The following is a 14,912-nucleotide window of genomic DNA, read 5'->3' as shown; positions in this document are numbered from 1 at the left end:
TCAACAAACGAAACATGATGATGACTCTGAATCACACTCACACTGTGTTGTCTCTAGAAGATTGAAATCAAGTGGACTTGGTTCCATTCAGGTAAGGTGGAACCCACCAATCACACCCTACGGATAAACTAATTTTTCTAATTTTGACCTCAAAGGTCCACCTACCCCACGTAATCACCGGAGCACCAGATTTACTCTGCTTCCGCTAGCTACATACGTGTCACGTCCCCATTGGATACAGCAACGTGAGCCAATTACAACAATATCATCGTTTCAACACAAAACAAACACCGCAATGACACCCTCCGTAATTAACACAGAACTACCGAGGGTAATATCGTCACACCGGCACAAATTATCGCGAGTCCTCTCTGAGTCTCGCTAAACAAAAGCAAAGCAAAAAGCCTTCACCCCCTTATTTTTTTTTTCCCCTTCTCTTCAAAACCACTTCTCTCTCCGTGGCTCTCTCGTAATTTTCATTCATTTCGATCCCATTCTCATAAATCTCCTCCGATTGCCGGCGATCCATTGTCTCCGGTGGCTTTTCCGTTCTATTCTCCGACCGCCTACACTGTTAGGGTTTATTTTTTTCACTCCCTCCGAGATTTTCGCACTTAGGGTTTTTGAATTTTTTGATTCGAGTGCTCGCTTTTTGGTTGCGAAGCTTCGCGATTAGGGTTCTGATATCGGGGTTTCATTTTTTTGAGTATCGATTCGAGGCTAGGGTTTCGATTCTTCGATCTGAGCACTCAATTTTTGTTCGTGGATTTGCAAGTTAGGGTTTCCGTTTTGGTTTGGTTCGGGAATCTGCAACTAGGGTTTTTGAGTGTATTTCAGTGATGCCGAGAGGTTCAAGGCACAAATCTAGCAAGCACAGCTCGAGGGAAGCGAGGGAGTACTCGGACTCGGAGAAAGATTTGAGTACGAAGGATCGGAAGGGAGGCAAGGAGGAGAGTGGCGCTGGAGCTAGGGTTTCAAAGGAATCTGCTTCGAGCGAAAAACGGAAGCTTGATTCCGTGAAGGATTCCAAGGACTTGTACGCTTCTGGAAATGGCGAGTATGCCGAAGAGCATGGCTCGTCAAAGCGGCGAAAGGAGCGTGGCGATGAAGTAGTAACCGATCGGTGGAATGGTGGGGATGATGATCGGACTGAGGTGTCGAGGAAGTCCAAGGAGTCGAAGGAATCAAAGGAGTTGAAGGAATCTAGGGAGTTGAAGGAATTGAAGGCTTCTGGTGAATCGAAGAGTAGTAGCAGCAGTAGGAGGAGAGAGGAGGGTTCGGGAGTGTATGGTGAGGCTGAGGAGGCAAAGAGGAGCAGTGGGAAGCATCGGGATTCAGGTCGAAAGGAGGGTAGAGAAGCTGAAAGGGAGAAGAAGAGTAAAGAAGGGAAAAGTGAGAGAGTGGTCATTGATAATGACGAACAGCGCGAGACGAAGAAGGCCCTTGAAATTACTGGTAAGGTAACTGATTGGTTTGCTGGTTAATATGTATTTGTGTGTATATTGTGATTATGTTGTTATGTACTGATAGTAGGTTATGGTATATTAGAGTGTTTTGAGATTGGTAGATAGTATTAGAAAATGAAAAGTGTGGTTGTTAGAGTTACTAGGGAAGTCCTGAACTACCTAAAAATCATTGGATTTTGCTCCATTTTTAGAACCCCAAGTGCGATTTGATATGGTAACTCATTTTTTGAATGATGTTTTTAACTTTGGGCAATTTCAGTTGCTGTGAGGCTTAATTATTTAGATTTGTTTGCTTGCTTGAAATTTGATATCCTTCTTTGTTTTCATTTTCTACATTTGATTTCAGTCTGATGATTTTTCTTAAATGCTTCCGGTTTCAAGCTGTGACCTTTTCGGTTGCGGGGCATCTAAATTAGTCATACGGGGTCTTGCTTCATGCTCTTCATAAGCCAACATCTGCATGAAATTTAAGTTAACATTGTCTATCATGTCTTCAGGACAATGTAGTTATTATGACTGTTCTCTAGATAGCATTCTTGAAATGTTTTAACTTTTTATTTATTTATTTAATTTTAGATCTAAGGATCTTGTTTTTAATTGGTGGGAGCTGATATGAATCTCAGAACATTAAAATTGTCCATAATTTTATTTGAAAATGTAACACCACACAATTTAATCAAACAGAATAAATCTTAGATACGAATGATAACTCATATTGTGTGCTTTTCACAGTGATAAATTTAGCAATCTAGCTGGTTTTATATCTTTTTTATATTCCTTCCTTTTTGTTGTTACATAGTTTCATATTTTCCTTCTCTTTTGTTAAATGTTATTGTTGGTATTCTCTAATTTTAACCTGAAAATATTCATAGAAATTGAAAAGAATTGGATTGCTAAAGCCTAAATGTGACAAAAAATAATTGTTATGCATTTCAATGATGAGGTAATTGAAGCTGATGGTAGAACAAGACTACAGTTAATCAGCTATCATCTGATAAAGAGGAATTCTTTAGTACAGAGCCTGGATACTTTACTTATATCATGGTTGTCAAAAATAGATATTCAATGAAGTTATATTACTGATAATAAAAAAATGATTGTCAGAAATAGATGATTGAATTGAAACTGGTTAGAAAAGAAATAATACGAGAATATTTGTTGAAAGCTTCATTATATTATTACAAATAGGATATTAGTACATTGTGGTGCTATCTTCTTTCTACATACCCTTGAAAGCTAGCCATTATGCTCATAGTTATTGAAACGTTGAGTGTTTCTGGTCTTCAATTGGACCTTCAAAACTTTCAATTGGGGGCAATTTATTAGGTTCTACAGATGTGTCACACCTTTCCAGTCAGGAGCATTGTTTTACTTAACACTTTAGGTTCATGTTACATATGCTCCAAACAATATCTATGAAACCTCTCAATATTCATTGCGTCTTTAATCCATTATATTAGTTGTCAGAGTTGTTATTGTGCTAGTCAAATTCATGTTATTGTGTAATTGAGCACCATGATTACGTCAACCATAGAATTTAAGAGGAAGAAAATTTTGAGTTATCTTATTTTTCCAGGGTTTGACTTGTCATGGGCTAACGGAAATAAAGGTTTGAGAAATATATTTGAGCCTGTCAGGATTTGAGCTTTTTTATCCACAGTATGTGAGATTTGGAGAGAATTTTATATGGACAAGACTAAAACTAAAACTTCTTTGTTTTGATTTCTCTTTTTAACCATAAGTTGTTAACAATATAATCTTCTTTTCATTACTTTTCTAATCATTAGTAAAATATGAACCAAATGTAGTAAAAGTTCGGTATTTTTTTTTCCTGGTCCTTCCATTTTCTGAAGATAATAATTGAACTGCATCTGATTTATATGAGTTGTGTCTAATTTCATATTATGGTTTTAGGATCTGCATGTTAGGGTGGTTGATCAAGAGTTATTGTAAGTGTGCTAGGAGTCTTTCTGAGATGTGGACAATATGTGTCCTCCTTTGGGATGTTGGTTGTCCTTTCATAGTTTCCTATGCTTGAGTAGCATTTTTTTGGGACTTTTTGCATGAAGGAGGTAATATGAAAAAATGCAGTTGTAACCCCAAAGAAAGAAAGAAGAGAAATGCAGTTTTTATTTGAGAACTACCAACTCATTAGACATGTTTATGCTTTATTTAAGAAAATGAATGATAAAAACTTCTTGCTTTGTCACCCAAAAGAAAGAAAGAAGAGAAAGGCAGTTTTTATTTGAGAACTACCAACTCATTAGACATGTTTATGCTTTATTTAAGAAAATGAATGATAAAAACTTCTTGCTTTGTTGTTAATATGCATATACTCCTAACATAAAATCTTTGATTGTTGTTGCATATCCATTTTACTTAAGCTTTAAACTAACTAATGGGGATTGATTACACGAATCCTGTGCCATTTTGTTCTGTCTAGTTCAATATTCTTTGTTAAGTCTTTGGCAAGGATGTCAAATTATCTGATTTGGTTTGATTTGCGGCTTGCAAAATTTATGGGCGCCATAGGCTTAGGAATTTTGAGAAATTTTGCTTGTACTCATAAAAAAAAGGTCTTTGGCGAGGATGCCTTTCTCCCCTTCTACATCCACATGTTCTTGGTCCTTCCTCTACTCCCTTTTTTGCCTTGGATTTTACAACAGTAACAAAGGAGGAAGAAGAACAACAAAGCTTTGACCCAAAACCTTGGGGTTGAAAGGCCGCGAGAATTCTTCTCCTCCATCCTATCCAGAATCAGACTTTTTGCTACTCTTAAATTAGCATGTTCTTTTTTACTACTACTAATATTATTTTAGGTATTCCTCCTCTTCTTGTTCCTCTACCTTAATTAAATCACCCTTGTTCACTTGTGCAGTCGTGTGGGCTGTTGTTGATGTGGTGAAGATTTTCTGGTTTAATTGAAAGCTCCAGAACAGATGCAGACACTATTAATTATCTAATATGGTTTAAAGTTGACTTCAAAGAAAAAAAATCCATTTCTTAATACACTTAGCTAGCGTGGGTGAAAGATTCTCCCACTTCAAACAAACCAATATATATTTCCATAACCTTCTTTATTTCGATAAACATTCATTTTTTTCTCGATGGGAAAGCTTCACTGTATTTAGTGACAATAAATACTCTCTCCATCCCATATTGTTGGTTCTAAATTTCATTTTGGAATGTTCAAAAGTATGGTTCCATTTGAAAAGTCAATGATGATAATATTAGTACCTTTCCTAATTTACCCTTTACCGGATTTGAGGAATAGATATCCCTTTACATTTAGTTTTATTTAAGTTTAAACTCAAGAGTATAGTTTGGATACTTCCAACTTTTTATTTGAAAGACAATGCATCAAAAAATGATCCCCTAAAAAGTCGGATTTTTTATCCAAAACTGGCAAGATAAAATGGAGGGATTATTTTTCATGTGGATTGTTGAGCCCTTTAGCACGCATTTGGGAATGTATGGATGGTTGTAGTGAGCATTGAGATACTGCAGCAGGATTTGTGTTGATTGATTTTGCATATATCTCTCTCTGTGTTTGAAATTTCTTTATCTTTCTTGGATGAATTGGATTGTGTAATTTTTATACCACTTGAAGATTTACCTATAGACATTCTGGATATTAAGCATTGGTAATTTAGAGTTTCCAGTGACTTGAAGTGATTTTATCCTGTTCAATTACACTGCCATAGGAATTCAGGGATCGACTGATGGATTTATATTGTGTAGCTTCTATGGAATTTATTTATTGTTGACACTGTCCTTCAGGAACACAAAAATATTTACTTTTATTGGCTTCGTAATTCGTATTATTTACTCTTTTTTGTTTTTAAAAATCTGAAACTCTTAAAATACTGTTCTATCTTAAGCTATAATGTTTAGTATGAAAGAACTCTCATATAATCCTATTTATTACTTGATCTTAGTGTCTGATTGTTTGTCATGGCACAAACCATCCTTTTCCACTTCTTAATAACAACCATTATATGTAATCTTTTAGCAATAACATTTACTGTGATGACTTGAAACATAGTAGTCTGTTGGACGTTGGATTATTACCATGCATGTAATTGTTTTGTAATTCAATTATAACTTATGCACAAATACATTGGAGGCTACATCCAGTTGGCCAAGACATCCTTGTATTGCAAAGAGAATGAAAACTGATGACTGTTATAATTAATTTTTGGATGATGTTGAAAATGGTGTTGCTATTAACCTATCGAAAAAAATAAAAAATAAAATTGTTGTTGCTGTAGCACTAGAATATGAAGCCACTTATAAATGGAGTTAAATGCCTAGAACCAGTTCTTTTAGGAGTTTTCAGTTGTTAATGGGTGTTATTGAAAAACAGAAGAATTGAGGTTAGAGAAACATAATATTGTTTTGGAAGAGGGTTTAAGGAACGAACTTCCATTAAAATTTGTGTGTTTTTATTCATAACATGTTTCATAGAGAAAGTGCCTTATGAAAATAAATTTTAATTGCTTTTAACTTGTGCATAACTGAAATTATTGAATTGAGTGTGGCGTGTGACCTAGTTCCCTGACCCTTCAAGTATTTTTCTATTCTTATTTTAGAAGACCTGATGCGTTTCTTAAATGAATATGAAGAATCTGCTTTATGAAATGTTCTATGAATACCATATACATGATCTTGGCTTTTCTAGTCAAGTCTCCAGCTAACATCTTTATCTGTGTCTTCTGGCAGATTTGAATGCACAGGATGAGTTGCAAGCTCCTGAACCAGAAAACCAGCTTGAGAGGCGAACAAGGAAAAAAAGAGACGGTTCTGGTGATTGGGAAAAGCAGCAAGATGATATTGGAGATGTTAATGATAGACGATTATCGTCTAGGGATGATTTTGGCAAGGATGGACGACAAAAGGATGAAAAGCGCAAGGATGATAGATCTAAAGACAAGTATCGAGAAGACATGGAAAAGGACAAGCATCGTGATGACAAGCAAAGTGATGAGCGCCCTGCAAAAGATCATACGAGCATTAGGTCTGATGATAAGCGTGCAAAGGATGAAAAGGATGCTGTAGAAATACGACAGAAGAGAACCAAGCTTCAGGATAGTGACCGTGACCGTGACCGTGACCGTGACCGCGACCGTGACCGCGACCGCGACCGCGACCGCGATCGAGAGCGTGACCGGGATCGTGATCGTGAGCGGGAGCGGGAACGGGAACGGGAAAGGGAACGAGATCGTGATATAGAGGCTAGTCGGGATCGGGATCGGTATCGTGACCGTGACCGTGAACGTGATGGGGACCGTGGGCATGAACGCAGCCGTGATCGTGATCGGGACAGTGATCGTGATCGTGACCGAGATTATGATCGGGATCATGACCGTGACCGTGACCGTGATTGGGATTATGACCGTGATCGAGATCGTGATCATGACCGTAGTCGAGACCGTGTTCGTGATCGTGACCGTGGGCGTGATCATGATCGTGAATATGATCGTGACCGAGAATATGAGCGTGATCGAGACCAAGACCGTGACCATGACCGCCATCGTGATGGCGATGGATATGATGAGCGAAGTGCTAGGTACAAAGATGGCAGGGGAAAGAAAAGATCCCCGGATGATCGTGATGATCCTAATGATAATAAAACTAGAGTTGTCAAATCTCACTATCCTGATATGGAGAAGAAATCTGGGACTGGCAGTAAAGTTGAATCTGATGCTGATAGGGGAAGATCTCAATCTCGCCAAGCTCATGTGGACACTACTATTGGTAGCAACAGACGGAGAAATTCTCCCAGCTCCAGTTCACATGTTGGTGTAGATGAATACAGGTTTGTATTTTTCCTGAACTCCATGTAGTGGAAAATCTGGTTGAAGTAGGCATATCTGATTTTGTAAATTATCTTTGGAATGGTTTGCTCTGACATTTGTATGCTGGTTTTGTAGGTGTTTTTGTTTCTCAATATTAGGCATTGTGCTTTTGCATATTTGAAAATATTATTTTACTATGTTAAATTTTCCTCAGGTTAGCATGCTCAGCAATGAACTGTGACAAATCTCTTTGTTCTGTTTTTATCTTCTTTCTTTTTGGGGGGTGGGTGGGGGATTTTATGGATAAGAGTTTAAGTTTTGTGTTACATGTCATAAACATGTGGTTCATTTGTTGTCCTAGCAGATCTTCTGTAAGTATTCTATTAATAAGATCCATTTGATTGTGGCTTTGTGGTAAAAGTGGTGGCCTTTTAAACAGTTATTGTTATGTTGATGATGTGAAACTAGCACGTGCTAATGTTGTGACCAACATCATGTCATTATCTTTTGGCATGTCATAAAATTTCTTTTCTTTTAATAATAGAAGGAAATGATATAAGCAGTCTGTTTAATCTGTTTGTGTTGCCATTCATCTTATGCTACTGCCTGATGTAATCAGACTTGGAGGATTAATGCTAGGAGCTGGACCGATACAGTGGAAAATATTAATTAAATGATTGTCTGAAATACTAATGTGTTACACTATAGTACTTGTTTAAAAGCTCATTCTTTTATTCTAATATATCTGTAAATTTGAAATCAAATATAAGGAGCCTGAATTCACCTGCAATGTTTTTAAAGGTCAATGGGATTTTATGGGAATGTAATGTGATATAACCATATTTTCTTGTGAAGCATATGTGGAATTCAATAATAATGATGTCTTCACTTTTTTCGGTTACAGGCATTTAAATCCTGAAGATTTGAAGTACAGGGATAATAAGTCCGAACAGAGGCCCAAGACAATTTCTTCGAGAGAAGTAAGTGCTTTCTCTGGAGTGTCAGAAAGAGCTACAAAGTACAGAACCATGGAGAAAGCTGTCAAAATGGATGATGGCCATTTAGGGGAGCTGCCAACTGAAAGGTCTTCAAGTTCCAAGGCTTCACCCAAGGGCTTGATGGAAAGATCTCCTTCATCTACAAGTATTGACCGTAGGTATATAAATAGAACCAGTGTTAGGCGGAGTCTTGATATTGAAGATACCGGACGCAGGAGCAGTGCTTCCATTGATGCTAGAGATTTCTCTACTACTGAGGACAGGCTGTATAGGGACTTGCCACCAGAAAAGACTCCATTGGATGACTCCTCTCAGGCAGATTCATCTTATTATAATAGAACTAGTCAGAGTAATGCATCTTTGATTCCTCCATCACCTGCTTTCAGAGCTGGAGTCGACAGCCCTTCATTTGCTGGTTCCTTGGAAGAAGATGGTAGAGTTAACTCCACTCCCCGTTATAAGAGGGGTAGTGATCCTAGTGTAGTAAGAGGACATGGAAATGCTTGGAGGAGTGTCCCTTGGTCTTCATCGGTACCAAATGGCTTCATTCCTTACCAACATGGACCTCCTCATGGGGGTTTTCAGGCAATGATGCCACAGTTTGCATCTCAACCTATGTTTGGTGTAAGACCTCCTGTGGATATTAATCACTCTGGGATTCATTATCACATGCCTGAAGCCGACAGGTTTTCTGGTCACTTGCGTCCAGTTGGCTGGCAGAATATGTTGGACGGTTCAGGCCCTCCTCACTTGCATGGATGGGATGGAAGTAATGGCTCAGGCCCTCCTCATATGTATGGGGGGGCTGAATGGGACCAGAAGAGGAATTCGATGAATGGTCGGGGTTGGGACTCAAATGCTGACATGTGGAAAGGACCAGATAATGAGATGAAGAGGGACTTGCCTTCCCCGTCCCTCAAAGATGATTATCCAGTGCAGGTCCCAGTAGATGATGCTTTGGCTGGGAATGCAGGTCAGAGGTCTCAACATGAAGAAAACAATGAGGTTCAGGCAAAAACCACTGAAATAAGCTCCACTGCCAATTCTCCAGCAAAAGAAGCTACTGATTCTCTGCCTAAACCTGCCCATGAAAAGGCACCTGATCCTTCCAAATTATCAAGGGATGATGCTTCTTATTTCAGCCGCATATATCTTTCTAAGCTAGATATTTCAGCCGAACTTGCACGTCCAGAGTTGTATAATCAGTGTATAAGCTTGTTGGATATTGAACAAAGTGCTTCTGTTGATGAAGACAGCACTATGGATGTATTTTTGGAGGTAGAGAATCTTGACAAAAACTCTCCCATTTGCTTTATAAATATTGATGAATTCTTATTGATAACTTTTGCTTCATTTTGTCTTGTCTTTGTAAATGTGACAGGATGAAGGAAGAGCTGGTCTGAAATTTTCCAATAATTTATCGAGCCGTTCACTTTTTCCTGCCATAAAGGATTCTGTTCTTCAGGTAATTTGTCCGATGGATGGAGATATTGCTAGTCATTGATATCTTATTCTTATGCAGTTTTAGTTGCCTCATCCTCATAATTGTTCATATGTCCTACCTTGCCCGAGGGCTACAAGTGGTTTTTATTATGCATGCTTTTAATTAGATGTTATTGAAGCCTTTTCTAACCAAAAGATAACAAAAGCCTTTTTTAATCAGATGTCATTAAAGCCTTTTAAAGCCTGTGTACAAGAGGTAGGTTCCTCTTCATCAATAAAATATGTACATATATAGAAGAACTCGTAAGACAAATCTTTGGTTTAAAGTGAATAATTTGTGTGGGATCATTGATTCTCTTCTCTCTGTCCTATTACTTAAAGGGGAAGCTGTTTACCATTAGTTGCGCTGCATATTTCATTATTGCAAACTAATCATGACATTATTATTTTGTTGATTTATTGTTTCAATGTAAGTGCTGGATTTCTCCAGTTTGCAAGTCTATATTTTGAATTTACTTTTTTCCCCCTAGTTTCAAGTACATGTTTTGGTGAATACTGGTCAGGTTGAGTGCCTTTTTGGGCGCTTTTTAACTGTGCCGATATTGTTTGCAACAGTTTAATGTTTGCATCTGTGCATGACTAACTCATTTTTGTTGTCACATCTATACCAACACTGGTTTAACTGTCTGGGAATATTGCCAGGACTTTAAATCTAAGTCAAAATGTTTGAATACTGATTCTTGATTCTAGCTGGTTGACACACATTGTGATTTGCAGAGAGCCATGGACCTCTACAAGAAGCAGAGGGTGAAAATAGTAAGATTGTCATCTCTTAGCGGGGGAACATTTGACATTATATCAGCTTCCAACCAGGTGAAAGTGGAGGAGCAAGTCCCCATTTGTGGTGTGGAGAAAGTGGAAGAGCAAGTCCCCATCTGTGGTGTGGAGAAAGTACTGGAGCCAGTCCTGACTTTGGATGCAGAAATGCCATGTTCGCCTATGTCAACTTTAGATCAGAATAAAGTGGAAGCTGTTTCATCCAGAGACATACAAGAAGATACAGAGGAGCCCGTTTCATCCCCAATTCAGGAGGTGCAGAATCACATCGTTACCCCTTCTCTGAAGATGGAAGTCGCGGTTCAATTTTATGGTGGTGAGACCCCAGGGGAGAGAGAGCCAGTTTCCAGCTTGGAGGAAAAGAATGGAATGGCTTCTGAACAGGTGAATTTGGAAGTTGCAGATGGGGATTCAGGTGATAATGAATCACAGACGACTACCACTTTGCTGGTGGATGGCAATGGCGACAACATCAACAACATGCTTGGAGAAACTAATGGCAATAAATCTGCCTATTGTGGAGAGGAGAGGTTTTCTGATGATGCAATAGATGGTCCTAAATTATTTCCAGGTGGTTCTCCTAGGGCTTGTGAGGGTTTGTTGCCTGGGCCAAATGAGTCTGAGTCGGTAATTTTTAGTCGGATACATCATTCTCCTGAAAGTACACATTGAGACAATTTCTATAAACTTTGTTTCGTTTTTATTGCATTTTTGTTTTTTTTTTAGTTAATTTTGCTATTTCAAAGTTCTTGTTGCTTCTCTTCTCCAGTAAGGAAATAAAAAGGAAATCTCTCTCAGCTTTGGGTCCCTTGATAAGAGGGGGGGCGAGGCCCCACGTCGTTTTTGTTCCCTTCCCTACCTTTCTTTGATTGAGATGATCAGGTAAATCTGTGTTCTCCTTCGACAAATCAAATCATATCTGCTTGTCTTGTCTTCTCTTCTCTTCTCTTCTTAATCTGCTGCACACCTGCATTTGCATTGGACAAACATGTCTTTTGGGGTTTTAGATGGAGATCGGAATTAATGCACACGTACACAATCGCGTATGTCATGCACCACACACACGCACACGCACACACACACACACACACACACGCACACACACGTGCGCACGTACTACTTTACCTACGACTTTTCACTTTTAATTATTATGTTTTCCTCCTTTGGGAACATTTGAATTTGTTTTTAATATAATATAATATAAAAATGAAAAGATGGAAAGTGTTACTAAAAAAGGGATAAAAAAAATGGAAAATGCATTGGGCCGGCCCGCCCAACTTTTTCCCTATAAGCTTGAAGGGCTCCACACGCACACACGTGTGTGCATATTTATGTGTGTGTGTGGGGACTAGTTAGTAGGGAGAATATTTTTTTGGAAACTCGGATAATGCATTAAACCAACAAGTGGAAACAAATTACGACGGGAAGGAACTATTTTATTTTTATCCTGTGACAACAGATAGTCCAGCCCGGATAAGGATATAATCTTTCCTTCCAAACAGTAACAACTACTAACAACTTAGTTTGCGTTTGACATCTACTTTTTTCTACTAAAATATACTTCTTCACTAACAACTTAGTTTGCGTTTGACATCTTTTTTCACAGTTTGCGTTTGACATCTTTAGTAGAAAACATACTTGTAAAAGTAAAGTTGAACAAGTTTTAAAAAGTTAACATAAGAAGTGCAGTTCTAAAAAGATGAACATAAATGCTAAAAGTTGAACAAATAAGCTAAGTTAAATTTTAAAATTAGTTATGAAATTCTCAAAAGAAAAATCGAAATCAGTCCCGTCAATTATTTGTATTCTTTTCCTGTCAATTAAACAGAGCCAATTTAGCTCAATTGTTGGTTGCAAAATTCGCCCCATGAACGTCTAATTTACACATCTGCCATCAATGTGATTTCTTTATTTGATTGTCTCTTTTGCAACTCATCCTTTGCAATAGTAAAAGGAGTTTGCAAAACACTTTTTTTTTTTTTTTTTTTTGGGTGGGGGGATTGATAATGCACAAGCAAATTCCCATCTTGGGAAGTTAGTTGTCTGATGGGGATCTTAGTTGCGGTGTAATTTTTTGTTTGTTTGTTGATATTACACTTTTTAGTAAATTTTTATTGGATATATATATACTAGTCTCATCACACGCGCTTCGCGCGTGCGATGAGACTTTTCTTTTTTAGTGGTCCTATTTTGTAGAAAAAAATTGTATTTAATTATTATATATATATATATATATATGATTTTTATTTTAAAAATATAATTTATAAGTGAATAAATCAATTTAAAAATTAATAGGAGAGTGGTCCTATTTTTTAGGCAATATTTTAGTGGGAGTTGGAGTTGTATTTTTACCAGATTGCCCTTTAGTTTTGTCTCTACTTAAACATAAGACTGTAGGGGCATTTTTGAACTAAAAAATGAGTTTTTACCGGATTGTCCTTTAGTTTTGTCTCTATTTAGCATAGAATTGTAGGCATTTTTTTGAAGCTTAAAAAATAGGAATCGAAAACGGGGGAAGCGCTTAAATAGTAGTATAGATATATATATATATATATATATATATATATATATATATATATATATATATATATATATATATATTCATTGTTGGGATTACACGGTCTTGTTCTTGTTCTTCATAACACGCAAGTCATTATTTTTCATTATTTTGTATATAATTTTAAAATATAAAATACTCAATTAAAACAAGATGCGTTTTAAACTCTAATCATGATTAAATTTTGTAAGTATGAAAAGTAATGTATAAGGAGCAAATGTGATGCAATTGTAGACTGATCAAAATATACACTAAATGAAAATTATTGAATGATGTATTTTTGTAGAAGTTAGTTTCAGTAGGAAATTGTGGGAAATACCGATGATACGGTCGAGCATGAAGCCATGGATTTTTTTTTTTTTTTTCCCAATAAAGCAACGGAGTTGGGAGTAAAATCTTTTAGATACTCATTTCACTAAGTGCAAGAAATTGAGATAGAAATGCAGATTCTACCAAAAAAGAAAAAAAAAGAAAAAGAAAAAGAAAAAAAAAGAAAAAGAAAAAGAAAAAAAGAGATAGAAATGCAGTAACTTGCCTGCGTTTTATACTCACGGGCTGACAGGCATTTTGATTTTGGTGGGTGCTTGGTTGTGAGCAGGAACCATGGTGCCTGTTCGTGTCTGTGTATTGCGCAGTAACTTGCTTTCTTTTGATCAATGCAAGAAAAATAAAGAAATCGCATTGATGGCGACTGGCACTAAATAAGTCACTTGAATTGTAAGCCACGTCGGTTGGGGAAAATTAATTGGGAGAACATCTGTCGGAATATCCCAATTTTCTTATTCTATTTTGGACTTTTTATTTGTGGGTGTCATGTGGGGGGGCCACTTAGCCATTTCCAAATCATCCTTATTATTAAAGCCCTCCAATTTGCATTTGGCGTGCCTTGCCTTGCCTTCACTTCTCTTTGATTATAATCTACATTGAATGTGGCAAATGTCAAATAGAGCTCTCTTTTATAATTATTTTTACAATTCAGCTCAAAGTTCCAACTCCATTGAATGTTGTATTTTGGAACAATTGTAAAAAAATATACAATTGAGCTACAATACCATCTTAAATGTAAAATGGTACTGTAGCTAATGGGATAATTTTTTTTTTTTAATTCTCTCTCTCCACTTTTACCCCGGAAATTTCTCTCTCCTCTATCATTATTTCTCTTCTTTTCTCTCTCTTCCTTCTCTCTTTCTCATCTGCTCTCTCACTGTTCAGACTCAAGACCCCGTGGGTTTGCTCCACGGTGGAATCGCATGGCTTTGATGGGTCGGCGTGACGACTCCGATGGTTTGAATCGAAGCTCCGATCGGCGTGGTATAATTTTTTGTTGTGGGTTTCTGGTATGATTTTTTTGTTGTGGGTTGCGATCGGCGTGGGTTTCTTTGGAGGTGTGGGTTGCAATCGGCATGTGTTTTGAGATGGATGATAGAGGAGGAGTCTAGGTGTGCTATCGGCATGGGTTTCTTTGGAGGTGGTGGGTTTTTTTTTTTTTTTTTTCCAGTTTTGCCGATCTGGGTTGATATGGATGATGAAGGAGTTGTGTGGAGGAGTTTGGTTGATTTGGATGATGGAGGAGGATTCTGGAAGGTCGGTGTTGTGGTGGCTGTGCCGTTGATCGGCGTGATGGTTTTTTTTTTTTTTTTTTTTTTTCAGTTTCGCCGCTCTGGGTTGATATGGATGATGGAGGAGTTGTGTGGAGGAGTTGGGTTGATATGGATGATGGAGGAGGAGTGGAAGATCGACGTTTGTGGTGACTGTGCCGTTGATTGGCGTGATTTTTTTTTTTTCAAGTTTCGCCGATCTGGAGTTGTATGGA

The 14,912-nt window shown here is 37.5% G+C and overlaps 1 protein-coding gene across 2 annotated transcripts; it reads left to right on the top strand.

Moving 5' to 3' along the window:
* Nucleotides 1-423: 423 nt before the first annotated feature.
* On the top strand, nucleotides 424-11,339 carry LOC142619117 (uncharacterized). Of its 2 annotated transcripts, none has more exons than XM_075792182.1 (5): nucleotides 424-1,455; nucleotides 6,189-7,284; nucleotides 8,169-9,540; nucleotides 9,644-9,727; nucleotides 10,483-11,339. In XM_075792182.1, the coding sequence occupies exons 1-5, from the start codon at nucleotides 840-842 to the stop codon at nucleotides 11,212-11,214; spliced, it is 3,900 nt and encodes a 1,299-aa protein (XP_075648297.1). In that variant the 5' UTR covers nucleotides 424-839; the 3' UTR covers nucleotides 11,215-11,339. The 2 variants fall into 2 exon arrangements, with proteins under 2 accessions (XP_075648297.1, XP_075648298.1); XM_075792183.1 differs by lacking the exon at nucleotides 10,483-11,339 and adding an exon at nucleotides 9,926-10,087.
* The last annotated feature ends 3,573 nt before the right edge of the window (nucleotides 11,340-14,912 follow it).

This window comes from Castanea sativa, chromosome 12 (assembly GCF_040712315.1).
Source record: "Castanea sativa cultivar Marrone di Chiusa Pesio chromosome 12, ASM4071231v1".
In the NCBI taxonomy this organism is placed as follows: domain Eukaryota; kingdom Viridiplantae; phylum Streptophyta; class Magnoliopsida; order Fagales; family Fagaceae; genus Castanea; species Castanea sativa.
The sequence above is the reverse complement of the archived record's forward strand: the minus strand, read 5'-3'. Positions and strand labels throughout refer to the sequence as shown.